Below are 22,178 nucleotides of genomic sequence, written 5' to 3'. Positions count from 1 at the left end.
CAGAAGAACAGTTTTGAGAACAGTTGTCAGTGTATAGAGTTTGTCATGAACCAAATAAAGAATGCATACAATTCAATGTAATTTCTCTCTTCTTCACCCTCTGCGAAGGATTTCTTGTTGTAACAGGCATTATAGATCTGGTTTAGGCCAGGTTCACACTACGTGAAACACCGGCCATTCTGTGACCCCGCTGGGTCAGTGAAGATCTTCAGTACCGTCCAGATGATCTTCATTTGTGCTGAATTGGGATGCGGGCACATCCATGTGCGCCTGCATCCCAATTCACTATAGCCGACAATGGAGGGTGCAGCTGGAGCCGCACTCTCCATTGTGTGACCTGTCAGGCTTGTGCGGCCGCTATTCGATGAATAGTGACCGTACAAAACCGATGTCAGTTTATCGTGCCGTAAGTTTTGTATCAATCACGACCGTTGTTGCAAATCGGCAACAACAGCCACGATGGATACAAAACTTAAGTTGTGTGAACATGGCCTTAGAATGGATCTCAAAAAATCCTGATGGATCCCACCAACTTTCATGTGGCCCATCTGGTTTGCATCACATTTCCTGCAAAAAAAAAAAATAATATTGTTGCATGCAGCACCATTCTTGCTTCCAAGAACACTGCAGCCCTTATTATCCAGGCAGAATAAGCAGCACAATACAAGTGCAAAACATTATAGTTTAAAAATCATTAATCTGTGGAACTTGGGAATATAGAAAAAAATCGAATTGATAATATATCTTATAAGTTGGATCTTCATCTTCTTCTAGCAGTCTGTGGTTTTCCTTTTTATTCTTACACATGAACCTGCTCAGTCATCATAAAATCCATCTAGTATAAGGTAAAGCAATGGGAGAGACATCATCTGATTGGTTAAGAGCAGACGAATACAGTTCTGACATCATACCAAGAAGAGCACACCCATTCAATAGGAAAAAATGCATATTTAATCTGGGAAAATGCCATAATGTACAGTATATGTATACCTTTATTTCTGGTTGCAATAATTTTTTTTTACTGTTGTGTACTTTCATAGATGTGAGCGGAATTTCAAATGGCCATGACCATGGACGAAATATGTGTAGAGTTAGAGAACTGTTATAAAATTTGCTCATTGTGAAGTTACTGCACATATCTTGTTACCCAGAATCCCACTAGTCATAGAACTTTCCATTCTGTAACAACTCATGTAATGTAAAACCTGACCTTCTCCTACTGTATTTTTATTTTGCAAGGTGCTGGCCTGACCCCTAGGACAGCCGCAGCAAGCTGGTGCTTTAAATAGCAGTTAAGTAGACTGGTCTGAAGTTTCGTATTCACTGTCTGGAGGAACAGGGAGCTGAACTTCCTCTGCCAAATTACACATTGGAATTACAATTGCTTCACTAATTAAATACATTACTATTTTAAAGTGGGGTTTCTCCCTTATGTTAAAGGAGAAGTCTGGCAAAAATTTTGTATTGTATTGCCCCCTAAAAGTTATACAAATCCCCAATATACACTTATTATGGGAAATGCTTATAAAGTGTTTTTTCCCTGCACTTACTACTGCATCAAGGCTTCACTTCCTGGATAACATGGTGATGTCACGACCCGACTCCCAGAGCTGTGCGGGCTGTGGCTGCTGGAGAGGATGATGTCAGGGGGACACTGAAGGACACAGGGCACTGGAGGGACACTAAGCATCCCTCTGCCATCATCCTCTCCAGCAGCCACAGCCCGCACAGCTCTGGGAGTCAGGTTGTGACATCACCATTTTATTCAGGAAGTGAAGCCTTGATGTAGTAGTAAGTGCAGGGAAAAAAGCACTTTGGGGAGGATTTACGAAGATCGGTGCACAAGTACACCAGTCTTATATTAGGCCCCGCCCCCTTTCCCCCGGCAGAACACAGTAAGAGGGGCACGCCTCCTCCCCCCCTTATCACACCCCACGTACGCCATCGGGCAAGTGGAGCGTACTCCATGGAGAAGGGGCGAATCTGCACCTTCTCCCTGGCGTACGCTTCGTAAATCCCCCCCTTTATGTGCATTTTCCGTAATAAGTGTATATTGGTGATTTGTACAACTTTTGGGGGACAATGCAATACTTTAACAAGTGAACTGCTGCAAACACACAGCAAAAAGAAAAAAAAATTGAGGCTGCTTGGAAACAGTCAGCAATCTGCTGTTTTGATGCATTGTGGTAAGTTTGCCATTAGGTGACCCTATTTAGTACTTGACACACAGTGATACCCTGCTATGCATGTGCAGTGAGTCTAAATGGCCTCTTTGAATTTTTGGAGACTGTATCATGGTATGTCATCTCCCCTAGGCAGGTCAATGGTTAGGCTGTGCCTAGTTTCAGGATTGCGGTCTTTATGATGGAAGGAGATCAAGGAGTTATGGTGTGTTTACACAGAGAGATTTCTCTGACAGACCTTTGAAGCCAAAGCCAGGAATGAATTTGAAAAGAGGATAGATCCCAGTCTTTCCTCTATGACCTGTTCTCTGTTCCTGTCTTTGGCTTCAAAGATCTGTCAGTTAAATCTCTCTGTGTAAATGCATCATAAGGGTAGAAACACACACGGCTTATACGCTGCGTATTTACTGCTGCGATACGCAGCAGATACGCAGCAGATTAGATCTAAATAACTGAACACAGTATCAAATCTGCTGCGTATCTGTTGCGTATCTGCTGCGTATCTGCTGTGTGTGTTTGTACCCTTAGGGCTATTTGCTCAGTATTTTTTGTTGGATCCCTGTAATCCTTGGTATTTGCATTTTATGTAATATTTTGATTTGTTATAATTTTAAAAACTTTAAAGCAGCACTATCAGCAGGTTCAGGCCAGTGAACCTGCTGATATGCGCCAGCGGCTATTTACCTTAGGACTGCAGTGCCGCTGTTTATACTCATGTGGGGTCCGGTACTGTGCCGATATCAGCTAATTACTGATATGCTAATAAGTGGCTTCCGAGCATTTGGGGCGTTCCCCGTCAGCCCGGAGCACCCGTTTGGCCCGCCTAGCCTGCCCTCGCACTATGCATATTCATATGTGCATAGTTAGGCCACTTGTTACAGGCTACTCCCTGCACATGCGCAGTAACAAGCGGCCTAGCTATGCATAGAAACTGGAGAGAAAGGAACGGCTGCACATCCCATCTATGGCTGATACTAATGCCGCTTGGCCTATATTAAAAATCAACACCAGAGTGTCTGTATATGATTTGATCAAGCCATAATAGCCCCGTGTACCAACGTGCAGGTCCTCTGGTTCACTACACTAACTCCACACCGTGTCGGTCAGCAACAGCCGCCCCCGCAAAGCGCGCACGTGCAGGGAAGGGGGGCCATGGAATGGCCCTGCAACCCCTATGTCAGGCCTAACTATGCATATATGAACATGCTAAGTGGGAGGACAGGCTAGACGAGCCGAGCGGGTGCTCCGGGCTGGCGGGGAACGCCCCAAATGCTCGGAAGCCGCTTATTAGCATATCAGTAACCAATATCAGCACAGTACCGGACCCCACATGAGTATCAACAGCGGCACTGCAGTCCTAAGGTAAATAGCGTCTGGTGCATATCAGCAGGTTCACTGGCCTGAACCTGCTAAAAGTGCCGCTTTGATAAATATTGATCTGATCCAAAGTAAAAAAAATAAAATAAAATGGGGAACATAGAAGGAAGATTTCTAGAAGTTGTTTAACCTCCCCATTGCCAGTCTAGGACCTACTGTCACTTCATTGAGCGGAGAGCGGCGGCAGCGGAGGAGCGTGTGCCCTCTCATACACCCACAGCGGGACACCGAGCACAGCGGGATTCCGTGGTGGAGAGATCCGATGCGGAATTCCGACGTATTTGCTCAGTGTGAACATACCCAAAGAAGAGGAGACCCCATCTTTATACTACAGTATTATTTTAAGGACGCTTCTCTGCTCCAGTCATTTTAAAGTTGTTTATTGCTAAAGATGGTTCTAACTGCACAGAGAGAACTGGATGTTACATATGCTGACTGTATTGTCAATGTCAGTGAAGGTAGATTGTGTAGTATTTTTCTCCTAAGTATAGATTTCTACATTTTCCTTTCAATTTAAATTATATTTCTAAACTGAGAATCCATTTGCTTTTACCAAGGATGTCATCAATGTACCACGCTGTGAATAATAGTTATGTACATTAAAAGATTTCTAGCATCTTTTTCCCTTAGGCCCTATTACACCAACAGATCTGACGACAGGTTATCTGCCAAAGATTTGAAGCCAAACCTGGTAGTGGATTTGAAAAGAGGAGAAATCCAGTCTTTCCTTTATGACCTGTTCTCTGATTATAGTCTGTTCCTGGGTTTGGCTTCAAATCTTTGGCAGATAATCTGTCGTCAGATCTGTTGGTGCAATAGGGCCTTAAGTCTTATCATTGCTGCTTAGAGAACATTAGGAAGGATTAGTAGGACCATCTGGTTCCTACTTCCAGATACCGGTATAAAGTTACTACACTATTTCCTCCTGTCTTTGTAAACCTTCTTAAAGGGGTTGTCTCATCATGACAAATTTGTCTTTACAAACAGCCATCCTGTCAATCGTTGGTGACTGCAGGTCCAGCACTAGGAAAACTCAATATACAGCTGGGCACGTAATGAAGCAGGGAGGGGGAAGAGAGGGGAGATTCCAGCTTGCAGCTATTCATTTGCTTGGAAAAAACCTTGTTGAATTTATATACTAGAGAATAAAAGAATTTCTCTATATTTTAAAAGCACAGCTGGATATATGAAAGGTACCATGTGTCTCCTTGACCTAACAGCTTTCTAACAGTGTCGGCAGTTCAGAACATAAATAACAACTGATGGCTACGCTTTAAATAGGTCTCCACTTTGGCCTAAGATGGCTCCATACTATCCTCTGTAAGATCAAGAGGATTGAGGCGTGTAAAAACATGCATATTAGATAATCGGAGCACTTTGGCTATTTTCTAATGTGTATAAGGGGCCTTTACACAGCTATCTGCTATGAATGTCATGAAACCGTAGTTGACATTTGAAAGGCTAAAAACGTCACAATGGCCCTTGCGGTTCAAAGCCATTTTCCAAATATAGGACCTTGACCTATTTAGATGTATTTATTACCAGTAGTATAGAGGTTCTCTGCCTGTGGTAACGTGAGATGGTGCTACAAAGTTAGAGGATATATAAAAACTTACCATCGTTTGTTGGTGTCATGACTAGACATCAGAGAATCACCCGAGAAGTTTCCCAGGACTGGATCCACCTTTTCCCGGCACCCCGAGGAGGAGCGGCAGGGAGCAGAACTGAGTTGAAAGGCAGATGGCTGATAAGCCGCTTGTCGATTGAAGTGATTCACTCATCTCTAGTCATGACTAAACACTAGAGAGGAGTAAATCTCAAGCATAGGAAAAGCTCTCCTCTTCTCAGTAATGTTAGCAAAGAAGTGAGGGTAAGGCCCCACTGGCAATAGTTTTGTAGCCCTAAGGCTGCCTGGTAAACATGGCTATAGCCATAGGTTGTATCCATCTTTTCCAAGACTCCCTAGGGCTGCATCCAACTTTTTCAGCCACTGGTAATCAAATGCAGAATGTTCTGGTTCGGAAGAACCAGAGCATGCTTAAGATTCACTCATCTCTACTAAACACCTTGGTTGCTCATGGATGTGTAGCGTAAGAAGCCTATCGAAAGTGTGACTTGATGCTAACAGATCATCTCCAGCCTATGCAAACCCACATATAACTACATTTCTAGCAATTCATTGCTGAGACAATGCCCTAATTTCTCATATTTCTACACTTTTACCGAGAACATACTGAGCCATGAGTCAAGTTTATGCTTATCCTGAATTTTACCAAGTGTATACTTTATTTTTTCCTAAGGGACCCAAAAATGTCTACTGTTACGTTTTTAAGCCCCAAATAAAATATATGTTGGGGGAATAGACTGTACAAAGTAACTACAAGAATATATGCTTGGTCCATTAAAGTCACTGGGCCCACTGTGAGTACTCCATGGTGTATACATCAGCATTTTGCAGATATTCTGACTTGTATCCTTTCAAAACTGTTGCCAGCGGGGCCTTACCCTCACTTGTTTGCTAACATTACTGAGAAGAGGAGAGCTTTCTGCATAAGGCTTCGTTCCCACTAAGCAAAACTAGCGGAATGCCGCGGCGGGAATGCCGTTAGCCTCCCTCTCATAATGGGAGTCTATGGGAGGCACGCGCTCCTGCTCTGTCCGCGCTGAAGAATGAACATGTTGGGAATTGTCCGCCGCAGAATTCCGCTAGTTTTGCTCAGTGGGAACGAAGCCTTAGGGTATGTGCACACTATGGAATCTGGGCGGATATCCCGCCGCTCCCCACATTAATTCATTGGGCAAATGGCGGAATCTGCCTGTGCATAGAATGGAGTCTATGGCATGGGCAGATACGCGTGCTGGCGAGGGTAACCAGTGGAATCCGTGGCAATTACTGTGCGGATTCCACAGTATGCACATACCCTAAGACAGAAGAGGGGGTTAGATGAAGCCCTCATTCCTATGAGCCTAATAGAAACTCAAAAGGGTTGCCCTTGGTTAAAAAACAACAACAAAAAAAAATTGAGTTACCCAAGAGGTCAAATAGGTTCTACTTTTACATACTGTAAGATTCGTAAGAAGGACTCTCTGCACTTGGTATTTGTTAAATTCAGTTTCATGTATATTAAATGGGCAATGTCACAAAAAGAATAACTTTTGATACATCGTAGAGATATATCCAAAGTTTTTAGTGGTTTTCGTCTGAAATGTACAGGCCAAGACCAATCAGGCTAACAATCCAGGTGGTCATGTGACTGAGACAGCCGCATAATATAAGGGACCTATTAGACAAAGCAATTTCTAACGGGTAACGATTGCAAACGAGAGCTACTTGAAATCTCTCACCATATTACATAGAATGATAGTTGTTACAGTCGTTACTGCAATCGTTTACTCCATCTGATCCCAGCAGTTGAACGACTGATGTGAAATTACACTGAATGATTAGTGAACGAAGTGGAATGACAGCGAACGATTAATGAAGATTTTAGGTTCAGCTTATCAGAGGCCCTCAACGACACAAATGATTTTTCGATTGTTGCCTGCATTCACACAAAACGATTATCGTTTAAATCCGAAAGATATAACGATTTTTTTTTACATAATAATTGTCCCATATAATAGGGCCCTGTGTTTATGGTGACCGGTAGACTTTAAATTCTTTCAGCTGTTGCTGTGATAAGATGTAGGAAGTGGTGTCATACATTGACCTGTGAGTCATTCGTCTGTCATGAAAACAAAACTGATCTTCCTTAGTGCATTTCATACAAAGCCTGGTAAGACATCTCGTCTGACACCTGTTGTCCGACACTGGGAGGATTTTGGAGCCTGGGCCACAAGCTCTTCTATAATTACCATATCTTGAGGACTCAGCTGGATGTATTTTTAGGTCATGGGAACCTTTCGAGTGGAGTATATTTGCAATCTTCAAGTCACAATTAAATCTCTCAAATAAACACCAATGATAAGAAAACTTTTTGGTTCTATCTACAGTATAATCCAATCAAGGCAAGTTAAGATCAAGGTGACCTTGAATAAACCCTTATCTCCTATATAAATTGGTGAGCTGATAGGTTTGCTCACTTCACAGTAGAGGAGGAAAATGTTTGTATATGGTGATTGACCTTTCTTACCTTTCCGCACTCCCCGGTATTTTCCTGCGTTATCTTCGCGTCCCTGGATGAATAATCCCACCTCCACTTCCGAGATGGACTTGTCTAAGTGGTGACAGCTTGCTCAGCCAATCATTGACGGGTCAGCACTGCAGTCAGTGATTGGCTAAGTGGGCTTGTCATTGCTGAGACAAGTTCATCTGGAGGCGGGATCTTTCAGCTGGGGACCCAAAGATGACGTAGGACGACATTGGGGGAGCACAGAAAGATAAGAATATCTTGTTTGCTATGTTTCTTGCCAGGCCGGTAACATATTAAGGTTATATTCATATATAGTATTTCCGTCAGTCTTTTTCAACCAAAACCAGGAGTGAATTAAAAACACAATAGATAATAGTGCTGCCGAATCTGTTGGCGCTATACTAATAAATATTAATATTATTATTATTATTATTATTGCCCAAAAGTTAAAAATGAGTGGAATGCCCCTTTTCAGCAACAGAGCAATGTTAAAAAATAAAAATATTAAAAGGGATACTGTCACATTGACAATACAGTCCAATCTGTGGGCAGCATGTTATATCAAAGAAGTGGCTTAGCTTATTGACAAATAGTTTTTGTGGGGAAAAGATTCAGTTTAATTTGTCATTATGAGATGTATACCTCTGCTCATTCTGAGCTCAGGAGTCCAGTGGGAGGTCCCATTAGTGACTGACAGATGTGCCTGTATGAAGGCTCAAATAGAGAAGGCTGCTGCTCACTGAGTAGGACTAACCACTAGACTCCTAAGTTTGGAATGAGCAGAAATTCAGCTGAACAGACTCCTTCTGTGCTATGAAATAGTGCCCATCGATTGTGGGGTGTCCCACCACGGGTGTTGCTATTGGTTACACCCCTTGCAAAAGCCTGTACTTTTGTATGTAAGTGGTGATGTAGTAGTGTTGAAGTTTCGCCACAAGATGTCAGAGACCATCTCAACCCACGCCGTGGAAAAGGAGAGTCACAGTGCAAGACAGTATCCACAAAGCAAGGCTAGTAACTAATCCGGATAGAGCAAAGTTGCTAGAAGCCTATGAACTCTATCTCGCAGCGCGGTTGTCAGCAGGGAACCCTCAGCATTCCGCTCATCCCAGGTAACAAGGTCTGGGGCTTGTGTCACCCACTAGGACAGGTGCCCAGACACTGGTAGGATAAGAGGTGGTGCGAAGACCCAAAGGTCAAAACACGGGCACATGTATTCTCTCTTTCTTCTCAAGTATTCTTCTACCTCATCCTCCAACATCCCAGCAGAGCACAGTACTAATTGGGTTGGGACTCTCACAACATCCTCCTCTCTACTCTTCTGATTCTCTACTCCCAGCACGCAACTCAGTCCACACAACTTTACTACTTCCCATCCACTCACTACAGATCTGGATCCTAACTTATCAAGTGTCTTATCAAGTGTGAGGTATCCTTTCAAGGCAAAGCTGTATAACTTGCTGTATACAAGTATTCTACAAGTAAAGCAGATTTTATTTATAATCAAGAGACTCTGTGATTCCTCACCCCACACCAACACAGCACGGAAACATTCCTTAGGTAATCTCCCCTTTCTGTGGGTGGCAGTGTCAATAGTCCCGGTGGGTCACTACTCCACTCCGGACCACGGTGACAACAGCCCAAAGGAAACCCGCAACAGCCCAGCAGGTCACTGACCACAGGGGAACAAGGTATAACTGGTCCTTTAAACTAAAAGCAGGTGTGCCATCATACCTGTGTGCCCAACCAGCACTGGCGTCACGACTCAACATCATTGGGCCTGGCTATATCTCGGCCAACTAGCATAGAACTGGCGTCACACCTCACCATCTGGCAAGTGACCAGCCGTACCAATTGGACTGTATTTTTAACTTGATAGGTTCCATTTTAAAGCAACATCATACTGGGCAGGGAAACAGTCCACTACAGGGCTTCCCTATCTATAGCATCTGTATAATTAAGAGAATAAACCCTTAATTGGCAGGTAAAGTTACAGTATATAGGTCAAACTGCAGTAAAGACTACAGAAGCAGGTTTAAGGCACAGGAGAGAATAGAGACTGTGCTTTGTGCAGCAGCATGCGTGTCATAGGTAGCGTCAGACATACAGTATTAACTAAATGAAACTGTGGCACGTCTGGAACTTGGAGGACACTTTGTGCTATGAGTCTTGCATACATTATATTTATTCCCTATGCAGCCTGTAACTATGATGAATCTGAATTGCAGCTTACTAGATGCGGATTACTAGTCTGGTTTTGGTTTCTCTCCCTGCTTAGGGTATGTTTGCACATGTTGGAGTTTCATTGTTTTAATGCATGAAGAATGGCAGTGAAATGATCAATTACTGCAATCACATTGCATTTTCATTGCATTACTGCATGTATGAACCCAGCCTTAGGGTACGTTCACATACGTTAGAGTTTCATTGAAGAAACGCAGTGAAGTACGGCAGGATGGCAATAGAATGATTCATTACTGTAATGAAATAATGCAGGAACGCAATGAAAGTGCATGTGTGAACACAGCCTGAGGGTATGTGCACACTATGGAATATCCAGGGAGACTTCAAGCGGATTCCGCCACACGGCCTCCGCTTGAATTTCTGCCCGACCCATAGACTCAATGATATTTGCCATCAAATTCCGCCATCTGCCCAAAGAATTGACATGTGCGGATGGCAGAATTTGCTGACAAATATCATTGAGTCTATACAGGGCCGATTCTGGGGTTTCTGCCGCCTGAGGCAAACCTCAGGCGGCCGCCCCGAGTGTTGGCTGGCATCCCAGAGCCCCCCCGCAGCCAGCCGCTCACCTGTCCCACGCCACAGCCGGCCTCATGGCAGAAGCGGGCCTGAGTCTATAGGACGAGCATAACTTCAAGCAGAAGCCTTGCGGTGGGAACATACCCTTACAGTAAATAAATTTCCATAAGGAATCACCTAGTGATTGTCAACACTGCAGTTCTGAAATGTGATCAGAACCCCTAGCAAATGTTCTAAACACCCTAAAAGGAGCACAGACAGACATATCCATGTTTGCAAGCAAATTAGGTGTGTGTGGTTTCCTTAACATTCACGGCTGAATAACAGTGAATCTACTAGATCACACGTTGCAGTCTCTTGAAGTCTTGAGACTCCTGGAGTTCATCACTTACTTCAATACCAACTAAGCAAGTGACAACTATTTCACCTCTTTATTCTGACTTGGCTCCTCCCATCTGTGAATATATAATGGAGATGGCAAATTTTTGGAATTAATGAGCAAAAAAAGCCTAAAATATATTAGGTGGCTGTCTAGAAACATGGAGACAACCATAGGCTAAATCCAATTTTCCAGGACTCCCTAGGGCTGCATCCAACTTCTTCAGCCACTGATGATGATATGCCTCATGCCTGGATTCAGATGAACCTGATCGTGCTTGAGGTTTGCTCATCTCGTGTTAGTGTGAGAGAACTGCAACGTAAAATAAAAATCATACAACTAACAAAGAGTAAACCCAGATCAGAATTCAGGACATTCATTTTTGTCTTGTTTTCTTCTTCAACAAAAAATGGCTCTCCTCTGTTTGTAGTTTATCCTACTTAATAAGGCTTATTACCTAAAATTACATGTAGAAAGAGCCAGGAATTGGCACAGTGCTGGGTAAAGCAGGTTGTCAGCCGGTACATCACGCCAATTCCTGGCTTTGAGCTGAACAGCTGAGTCATTTGAGACTGGTTATATTGGGTTGTCAAGTAGTAAATCCCTAGCAACCAGTCTGTCTCTGATTACACAATATTACACCCAAGGCTGAACTGGCACTGGACGCATGACGGAGCATAAAGGGGGTATTAATGCAGAGTTGGTTTTCTTTTTTTTCTCTTGAGATGTAGGGAACTCTAGAAGAACTGAAAATGGTTTGGGCACCTAGGCAGTAAATGGCCTTAATAACTATGAGGGCCATGCTACACTTGGGTTGCTTTATAATGGTTGAACTATTAAGGTGATTATCCAGTGTTAGAAAAACATGGCCACTTTCTTCCAGAGACAGCACGACTCTTGTCTCTAGTTCAGGTGTGATTTGCAATTAAGCTCCATTCACTTCATATGCCATAAAGCTCTATTGTTAGGATTATTTGGGACCTATGGGCCATAGGAGCAAGTGAACGTCGCTTGCTCGCTCCTCATTCCTTGCATGGTGTCTGTGCTATTACATGCACAGACATGGAGCGCACGGGGGGGGGGGGGGGCGTTGGAAGGGAGCTGCAGGAGGGGCTGGCCGGGTAGGCCATAGGAGAGAGCGGCAGTCTACTGCCACCGCTCCTGTTACACAGAGTGACAGCAAGCAGGCCGTCACTATCATAATCAGGATTTTAGGTCATGTGTCATCAGTCAGTGTCGACTGATCATTGATTTGAAACATGACCTATTACAGGAAACGATTATCGGCCGATAATCGCTTTGTGTTATAGTACCCTAAACCTCTATGCTCTTTATAGAATATAGGGAGTCAAAATATAGGGGCTATAGAGGTTGTGTGAAAACCATCATTATGCCAGTTGGATGCAGCCCTAAGACTGCGTGAAAAACATGGATACAGCCATAGGATGTATCCATGTTTTCCAGAACTCCCACCAGTAATAGAATTCAGAGCGGTCAGGTTTGGGCAAACCCCAGTTTGGCAATAGAGGGCCTGCTCTTATATCATGTCTAAGCAGACTCCATCCTTACAGCCCAGACAAGAGGAACACTTGCACATGTTTCCTGTTTTTTCCACTTGGAAAATGTCTACACACAAATACTAAAATTATTCTGAGAAATTATTCCAATATGCACAGACAGACAAATATGACATTCCGCCACTTATGAATCTCCATCTCCTCTGCCAGCAAGTCTAGACAGGTATAAATAAGAAGCAGTCATTATAGTGACAACCCCCCCCCCCCCCCCCCCTGGGATGAGTATATATTTAGTTTTTGCTGTTGATTCAGAATATGTTCACAACTATATTACTCATATACACAGTGTATTTTATTTGTGGGACAGAAAATCTGAGTCTATTACACTATTCTGGTCTACAAATATAAGTATATCTATGTGTTCCTATGGGCACTCTGCAGATACACCCCGGAGTACTGTTTTACATTATAGATATAAAACAGACTATATCTGTCTTTTCACTACTTATTTTACTCCTGTAGATAATTAGTTTGAAATAAAGGTGCGTCTGTAATTTTAAAAACCATTTGACAAATCATATAGACAAGTCAAAAGTTTTGATAGGTCAGGGTCTGAGTATTCAGTAAATTGAGCAGGGAGAGAAGCACACACCAAAGCACTTCTCTCCCCTTTCAGGCCCAGATTTACTAAGGTCTGTCTTAATCACATGGCAGAGAATGAGAAGAAAACATGCTTAAAGTGCACATCTTCTGCCTCTATATAGCGATCGTTTGGATTTTATTTTAAAGTGAGAGTGTTTATTTAAAGGCATAGGTCATCAGCATTAGACCAGTGGAGAACTAACAACCAGAATCCCAGACAAACAGCTGTTGTCTTTATATGTAGAGAGCAGAGCATATTGTGTTGTGGCCATGGTGAGTTACTGCAGCTTAGCTTCCAGGAATTAGTGATGAGCTGCAGTAACAGAGCATGGCCACTACAGAATGTATGGAGCTGTTTGCTTCCAGCTCTATTCTCTGAGTATGCTGCTATTGCAGCTCTGGCAATTAGCAGATCAGCAGGGATGTGAGGTGTTGGCTCCCCACCGATCGGTTTTGATGTCTTACACATCAACCAAATTACTGCTATGATTTTAAATTCTGTCCTGGAACAAAAACTACTAGATTTTGATTGGTTGCAGTTTTCATAAATAAGGCCTAATTTATCTTTATCTATTCATGTTTTGCATTATCGCATAATAGGACCATTAGGTTTAAATACACTAAATACGAGGGATTATATATTAGGCGGCACCTACAAATTGGGCAAAAACTATGAAGATTTATGCTTTTTGAGCATCACCAAGGGGTTAACCCATCAACAACTTTATCCAGAAAACTGGATGATTGCTTTAACCACTAGGACACTACCAATCTGGTCTAGAGGTGTCCTAAATCTTCTCTCTGGAGTGGCGGTCATGCATGTGCCCAAACATTCCATTCAATGTCTATGGGACTGCCACCGATATACAGTATATAGTATACACAGTACTTGTTTACCTCCATCAGTCCAATAGACTATGGATAAGGGTCAGATTACACACGATCTTCACTCCATTCTAATGAAAGTCTCAGGATCCCCATTCTCCATAATGTTGTGGATTTCGGTTGTCAGATCCCCAGCGATCTCACACTTTTCCTCACACTTTCTTAAATAAGTGAATCAACAGTCATTGTATTGACTGGCATTCTTATCTTCTTGTGTACTCCAGTTATTTGCATATAAATGTGTACATAATTTGTGTAAAATACTTAGAATTTTAGCTAAGTTACTACATCTGATCACTAGTAGCATGGTGGCGTCACCATACCAGTGGACGAGTGGTGTACCATAGCAAGGAGCAAACTGGGCCCCCATTGTGGTACCCAGACATAAGAGCCTGGTGTTTGGTTTCCCCCCTCTGACCCCTTTTACGGCCCTTGGGAAAATGGTTACACTCCAATATATGTAATATACACCTTTTAGGTGTATTTAGCTGTGTGTCCACATTTTCTAGATCATAGATTTAATTTTTTCCACATTTTTGTGGCAATTGTTTGCATTGCCAAAATACAGATCATCCTTTACATTCTAATATAAAATAAATAAAAAAAACTAATAAAATTACACATTTTGTCAAATGCATTTTTCGATCAGTAGAACAGATTCTCACTGTACAGAGGATGAACTTTTGTTTTAGGTCACATCATCAGTAGTGCCTATGACAAGAGGGGCTTCCCAGGCTAAAAATCACAGCACTAGAATTAATCATTAATTCTATGACCTAGTGAACATTAGCAATAGCGACATTACATAATCATAACATTGGCCTACGTCTTTTATAAAGCAGCATAAAGGGCACAGAATTTTATAAAAGCTAATACAAATACCAAAAAGGCAACATAAACCAACATCCCAAAGCAATCAAACAAACCTGTGTAAAGAATAAACAGAATTACAAACAAGAAAAACTAAAAAAAGTAATTCTTTTCCCCCAGTTGATTTTAAAAAAGGGTTAAAGTTGGGATCCCTGTGGAATGGGAGATTTGCGTTGATGGGTCCTTCACCTCAGACACGTACCTGACACCTGCAGATAATATCAGCATCTGTAGCCAGCAGATCCACCACTTTGCCTTTTCCTTCGTCCCCCCATTGTGCCCCTAAGACAACAATCACTTTGTTGCCCACATCATGCCGGGGTCTCTTGTGCCCTCCTGCAGTGCTGCGGTCATTGGAAGACCGTGTGCCAGACATGGCCAGGGCTGAGAGGCTGCTGTGCTGTGTGTGCCCTACTTCAGTGTCACAAGACTCACTGGTGACAGGGAGCTAAGGGGCAGACAGAGGGGGTGGGAGGAGAGGGAATGGGATGGGAGGGGGGAAGAGCAGATCTCTGTGCCAGGGAAGGAAGGAGGGAGGGGGATCATCAGGCTGGAGATGGAGAGGACTGAGTGATGAAGATATGGAGAAGAGCAGGTGTTCAAGGCAGAGCTGGCAACTTGTGTAAATGACAGGAGGAAAATATTTACTGACACACACACACACACACACACACACACACACACACACACACACACACATATATATATGCGCAAAATAAAAGAGCAAAAATACATCTTTAACAACATAAACCCAAACACATCCCTAGAGTAAATGATAAGGATATTGGATGTCATAAGAAAGTTCTTTGCAATAAATGCAGCTGCTGCAGAACTTCATTACTGAAGACTGAACGGCTATGTATCACTGGCAGATTAAACAAGGCTTCTCTTACCTTCTCAGGAAGGTTCTGTAGAATCTAGGGTATGTATGTAGTGTAATGTTCTAAATGCACTAGGGCAGCACTTCTCAAACTTTTTCTATTGGAGCTGGGGCCTCACCCTCTATAGTGGAAGTCAATGCAAATATAACAACTATTGCTCATTCTACCCTCCATTTGTCTCCTAATCTCTGTAGAACATAAAATAAGCACTAGAGATAAACGAACCTTGAGCATGCTCGGGTCCATCCGAACCCGAACTTTCGGCATTTGATTAGCGGTGGCTGCTGAAGTTGGATAAAGCCCTAAGGCTATGTGGAAAACATGGATATAGTCATTGGCTGTATCCATGTTTTCCAGACAACCTTAAAGCGTTATACAAGTTCTGCAGCCACCGCTAATCAAATACCGAACGTTCGGGTTCGCTCATCTCTAATAAGCTCATAATGAGTCAATGTTCCGAAAGCAGAGATTGTTACAGTCAGGGAAAGGACCTTCCAACTTATAAGTCACTTTTGTGAATACTGACTCCCCAGCTACGCCTCACCAACAACTAGGGGGCGCCTCACAGTTTGCGAAGCACTGCACTAGGGTAATGTACTATCTTAGAGGCGTACAGGTGTAGCCATGGTTATCTTATTTTGTGTGCTAACACAGCAATGTACTCGGTCCACATAGCCTAATACACCAGGGAGATGGAGGAGCAATGTTAAAAGTAGGTTTATGAAATGTGTTAAAATAACTCTTTCCAACTTTAGCAGTACAGTACATTATCTCAACACATCAAGGATCAAGTAGAGGCTAGCTCCAGGGGGGCAAAAGGTGTGGTAGTGGATGCTTTAAACAAACTTCCAGCAGATGTGGTTGGTAAATCTACAACAGAATTTAACAACCACGGGCGTTTACACCCCCACAGCCTGGGCCTTGGCACAGGAGGACTTCCTTCGTGCAGTCAAGTCTTCAGTCTGCTGATAGAGTCTGCCACAAGCAGGCTGTATCAGATCGCAGATAACACAGATCAGTGTATGGAATCTAATGTATTAAAGTAAAAATCCCCTAAGGGGACTTAATGGGGTACTCCGGGCCAGCTGTATAATCCATATCGGGCCGGAGAGGGGGTGGACATAGAAGGCTCCAGTGACTTACCTCCCCGGTTCCAGCGCCAACTCCCGGATCGCGCTGCCCCGTACTCCCGTCCCGCGGCCGCTTCCTGGACTGAGCTGCGGCTTGAGACGTGACTTCTCAGGTAGCTCAGCCATTCAGCGGTCATAGCGGAGTCCCGCCTTGGTCGCTGAATGGCTGAGCTACCGTGAGATGTCACGTCCCAGGCCACAGCTCAGTCTAGGAAGCGGCTACGGGACGGGAGTACGGGGCAGCGCAATCCGGGAGCCGGCGCTGGAACCGGGGAGGTAAGTCACCGGAGCCTTCTATGTCCACCCCCTCCCCGGCCAGATATGGATTATACAGCTGGCCCGGAGTACCCCTTTAAAGTGTAAAAAACAAATAACAAATAAAAGTAATAAAGTTAATTAACATGTTAGCATGCGTAATCATCAGATCTAATAAAATAAAACAATATTGTTCCAGCACGGTGAACGTCGTGAACAAAAAGTGGTAAAAAAACGCAGAGATTGCTTTTTTTTTTTTTAAACTACATTTTATTTATAAGCTTTTTTTTATAAAAAGTGATCAATACCTAGAGATCAATGATCTATAAAAAAATGTTACTAATAAAAACTAGAGATCATGGCGGAAACAAAATGATACCCCATATGACCCCGTAGGTAAAAAAAATAAAAGCGCTAAAAGAGTCACAATACGGCCATTTTTGATATACCTATTTACAAAAAAAAGTAAAACGTTAGAAAACCTAGTAAACATACATATTGCTGTGTTCAGACTGACCTATAGAAAAAAAAAAATTTCTACCGTAAGATGCATTACGTAAACATGAAACCCCCCAAAATTTTCAGAATCAAATTTTTTGACCCAAATTTACCCCATAAATGATATTTTGGGGGGTTACGTCATTCATTTTATGGCAGATTGAAAGATGCCATTAAAAAGTACACCTGTTCCCAAAAAAACAAGCCCCCTAATGGACCTGTAGGTGGTAAAATAAAAAGGTCTTAGAAGGCTAGGAGGAAAAAACAAAAACACAAAAGTGACAATTGGCCCAGTCCTTAAGGGGTTAATCATGCCTGGGATAAACATACACTCACCGCCCACTTTATTAGGTACACCTGTCCAACTGCACGTTACCACTTAATTTCTAATCAGCCAATCACATGGCGGCAACTCAGTGCATTTAGGCATGTAGACATGGTCAAGACAATCTCCTGCAGTTCAAACCGAGCATCAGTATGGGGAAGAAAGGTGATTTGAGTGCCTTTGAACGTGGCATGGTTGTTGGTGCCAGAAGGGCTGGTCTGAGTATTTCAGAAACTGCTGATCTACTGGGATTTTCACGCCCAACCATCTCTAGGGTTTACAGAGAATGGTCCGAAAAAGAAAAAACATCCAGTGAGCGGCAGTTCTGTGGGCGGAAATGCCTTGTTGATGCCAGAGGTCAGAGGAGAATGGGCAGACTGGTTCGAGCTGATAGAAAGGCAACAGTGACTCAAATAGCCAACTGTTACAACCAAGGTAGGCAGAAGAGCATCTCTGAACGCACAGTACGTCCAACTTTGAGGCAGATGGGCTACAGCAGCAGAAGACCACCACACCGGGTGCCACTCCTTTCAGCTAAGAACAGGAAACTGAGGCTACAATTTGCACAAGCTCATGGAAATTGGACAGTAGAAGATTGGAAAAACGTTGCTTGGTCTGATGAGTCTCGATTTCTGCTGCGACATTCGGATGGTAGGGTCCGAATTTGGCGTCAACAACATGAAAGCATGGATCCATCCTGCCTTGTATCAACGGTTCAGGCTGGTGGTGGTGGTGTCATGGTGTGGGGAATATTTTCTTGGCACTCTTTGGGCCCCTTGGTACCAATTGAGCATCGTTGCAACGCCACAGCCTACCTGAGTATTGTTGCTGACCATGTCCATCCCTTTATGACCACAATGTACCCAACATCTGATGGCTACTTTCAGCAGGATAATGCGCCATGTCATAAAGCTAGAATCATCTCAGACTGGTTTCTTGAACATGACAATGAGTTCACTGTACTCAAATGGCCTCCACAGTCACCAGATCTCAATCCAATAGAGCATCTTTGGGATGTCGTGGAACGGGAGATTTGCATCATGGATGTGCAGCCGACAAATCTGCGGCAACTGTGTGATGCCATCATGTCAATATGGACCAAAATCTCTGAGGAAGCTTCCAGCACCTTGTTGAATCTATGCCATGAAGAATTGAGGCAGTTCTGAAGGCAAAAGGGGGTACAACCCGTTACTAGCATGGTGTACCTAATAAAGTGGCCGGTGAGTGTATATCTACCCCAAGATAATAGGAAGGGAAATACTAAAAGAGCAGACTAGATGGACCCAGTGGTTTCTTTCTGCAGACAACTTTTTATGTTTCTATGTGGTGGTCTTAGGCCAAATTATATTTTGGTGTCCACATACTGAATGCATTTACATGGTGAAAACTGTCACAGTGCACCCCCTTTAACTGTATTCATGTCTTCAAGACACAGATGCAGCTGAATACTATAGTAGAACAAGGAGCTATTATCTCCCTGCCCCCCACCATACACTCTGACCTGCTGCCTACAAGACTCGATACAAGCCGCCGTCATGGTGCCTGCCTGCTCTCTTCTGCTTACAGCTTGTGGTCTAGGTGGTCTCTCATGGGAATGGGTGACCACTAGAGATGAGCGAACCGCGTTCGGGTTCGAGTTGATCCCAACCCGAACGTTCGGTATTTGATTAGCTGGAGCTGCTTAACTTGGATAAAGCTCTAAGGTTGTCTGGAAAACATGGATACAGCCAATGACTATATCCATGATTTCCACATAGCCTTAGGGCTTTATCCAAGTTCAGCAGCCACCGCTAATCAAATGCCGAAAGTTCGGGTTCGGATCGACTTGAGCATGCTCGAGGTTCGCTCATCTCTAGTGAGCACTGATTTTCTTCTTTTTACTGAATGGAGGCAGCTTAACTGTGTGGATCGATGTAAACAGGCAGTAAAAGGTTCCCCTAATATGTAGGTATAGTAAGAGCCACTATTAATGTGAAGTTATTGAGAGACCTGCCGTCCCAGAGTGTGACCATATCCCCTCCCCTCTGTGACGTGGCTCCATTGATTCTAAGAGGGGAGAGGATTTCGTCATACTGTGGGGCTGGTGCACAGTGGACAGCGCATCCGGGATCCCTGTGCCGGCGCTGATCTGCTTATGTAAAAAAAAGAAAACCAATGTACCTGATGTGTTTCTATGCAATATCAACACAACACCCATTTACTGCAAATGAAATAATTTATTGAATAGGCAGTTTGCACTTTGAAAAAAACAATTACAGAAGAATCAAAAGATCTTTTCCAAAATACTGATATATACAGAACAAGCAACTATATTACATTTTAATGCATAATAATAATTACATAATTTTAGCAGATATTGATATATACCCTGTCCAGCGTATAACTAACTCTTTGTGTATGAGTAGTATTATTGTTCTGTTACATTTAGAATGATAAGCAACTGGTACAACTGCTCGGATTTGATCATATTTTGCTTATTTACATTCATTTAGAGAGAATTGTTTAGTTTGATGTTTTTTGTTTTGTTTAGTGATGAGTGAATTTACAATAGATATGAAGCAAAGAGCTTAGTTCCTATCTGTATTCCACTCATCAGTCTGTGGGGCTTTAAAGTGTGCTCCGCTTCCTGACGCTCCCTCCCCATGTGCTGGGAAAAGATGGATCCAGCCCTGGGAAACTTCTCCCAGTATCCCAGGACTGGATGCATCTTTTTTCCAGCACCTGGGGAGGAGCGGCAGGAAGTGGAGTGGAATACAGATAGGAACTAAGCGATTTGCTTCATTCCTGCTGTAGATTCGCTCATATCCTTGTGGGTGATATTTATAAAGCTAAATACATCAAAAAATGCATGGCGTACGCAATATAAAGTGTTTTTCCGCACTTTTAAGTACCTACCTCAAAATTTTTATGAAAGTGGCGAGAGAAAGGTTGGTACTACGAAAACCATACACTGCCACACATTTCATAAAGGCAACCTCAAATTTTATCACAATATTGGCATATATGTATGCCAGTCAAAAGGTGGCATAAGGAACAGAAGGGCCTAGTGAGATGGCGGCACATGCTTCATGTTGATAATTTTGTAACAATTTTTACTGACTAGAAAATTAGCATTATGCCCCTTCAATCTGCATAATATTAAAATAGAGCTACTTACTGTAATCTGCACACACGGGTATTAATGTCTCATGGAGACATTCTTCCCAGATGCTCATTAGTTCATATGAAGATCAAAGATGGGGGCTACTTTCTGCTAGCAAGAACAAACGCCCATGGACAGGGTTAGATGACTCTATGTAATACTACATAGTATTATGTAGTGGTCAATGCAGGGAAAATAAACAGCCAATATCAGCCCAATGGCTCTATAATTTGGGATTATAAATCCCTTCAAAAGTGGTTATCCAAGATCAGAAAAAAAAAAACATGGCTGCCCTATTCCAAAAACAACACCACTGGTCTGGCAGCTCAGCTCTATTCAAGCGAATGGAGCTGATTTTTAATACCACTCACAACCTCAGAACAGGCAAAACACTATTTTTTGGAAGAAGACAATCATGTTTTTCAAATTCTGAATAATCCCTTTCAACACAGATTTGACCTCGACCATCTAGACACGGTCATGTTTGATACCTTGCTCTGTTCTCTATTACAGAAATCAAGCATACCTGTTTGGAGCCACGTTGGTTTGTTTAGTTGGCAAGTACCATTAACTACCATCCATCACTTTCCATTGCACATGCATGTAATTTTGGGCTATTATAGGATTATTTCTAACTAATAACGTCAGTGGAGCTACATGTCCTAAAACCAAAAGTTATGTTTTCCTTCAATTAGAATCCATTATATTTTTGGTTTTTAAGAGACACATTAGTGTGAACACTTCTCCATTAGTGGATGTCATTCAGTTAGTCAACAATCTTCAAAAAAAATTGTCTTTTTTTTCACTTCAAATTCCTATACCCTCTTTACCAACCACCCAATTGTGAATGTTATGGCATCTGGCAGCTTTTGATATAGGTTTGCCATAAAGTGGCAGGTTGGCTTATCTATATTGATGACTAAGAAGCAGATTATCAATTTGGAATATGTAGCTAGTTCTAAAGCATTTGACTACATACACCCATTGTGTATTTGCCAACTGACTATCACAGGGATGAATGGGTGGATGGGGAGAGAAAATTCATGTGCCTCCACAATATAGAAACCTTAGTGTAACGGTGAATATAGGAGGCACGTCTTTTATGTAAACATTATGGAAGAAACTGCCTCATTTCCTGATTATCCTACAACAGGACAACACATGTCCTCTGCTTCTGGCATAGCTGCTCTTACCTCTA

At 42.8% G+C, this 22,178-nt stretch overlaps 1 protein-coding gene across 1 annotated transcript in view; it reads right to left on the bottom strand.

The window, feature by feature from the left end:
* The window catches only part of ADSS1 (adenylosuccinate synthase 1), a 41,814-nt gene extending 26,622 nt beyond the window's left edge, over positions 1 to 15,192 (bottom strand). The window contains exon 1 of the mRNA XM_069950918.1: positions 14,952 to 15,192. Coding sequence (XP_069807019.1) covers positions 14,952 to 15,125 — 174 coding nt within the window. The 5' untranslated portion in view covers positions 15,126 to 15,192. The remainder of the gene's footprint in view (positions 1 to 14,951) is intronic.
* Positions 15,193 to 22,178: the final 6,986 nt, after the last annotated feature.

The sequence above is a fragment of the Dendropsophus ebraccatus genome, chromosome 13, assembly GCF_027789765.1.
Source record: "Dendropsophus ebraccatus isolate aDenEbr1 chromosome 13, aDenEbr1.pat, whole genome shotgun sequence".
Lineage (NCBI taxonomy): Eukaryota > Metazoa > Chordata > Amphibia > Anura > Hylidae > Dendropsophus > Dendropsophus ebraccatus.
This window is presented reverse-complemented; position numbering and strand designations above follow the sequence as displayed.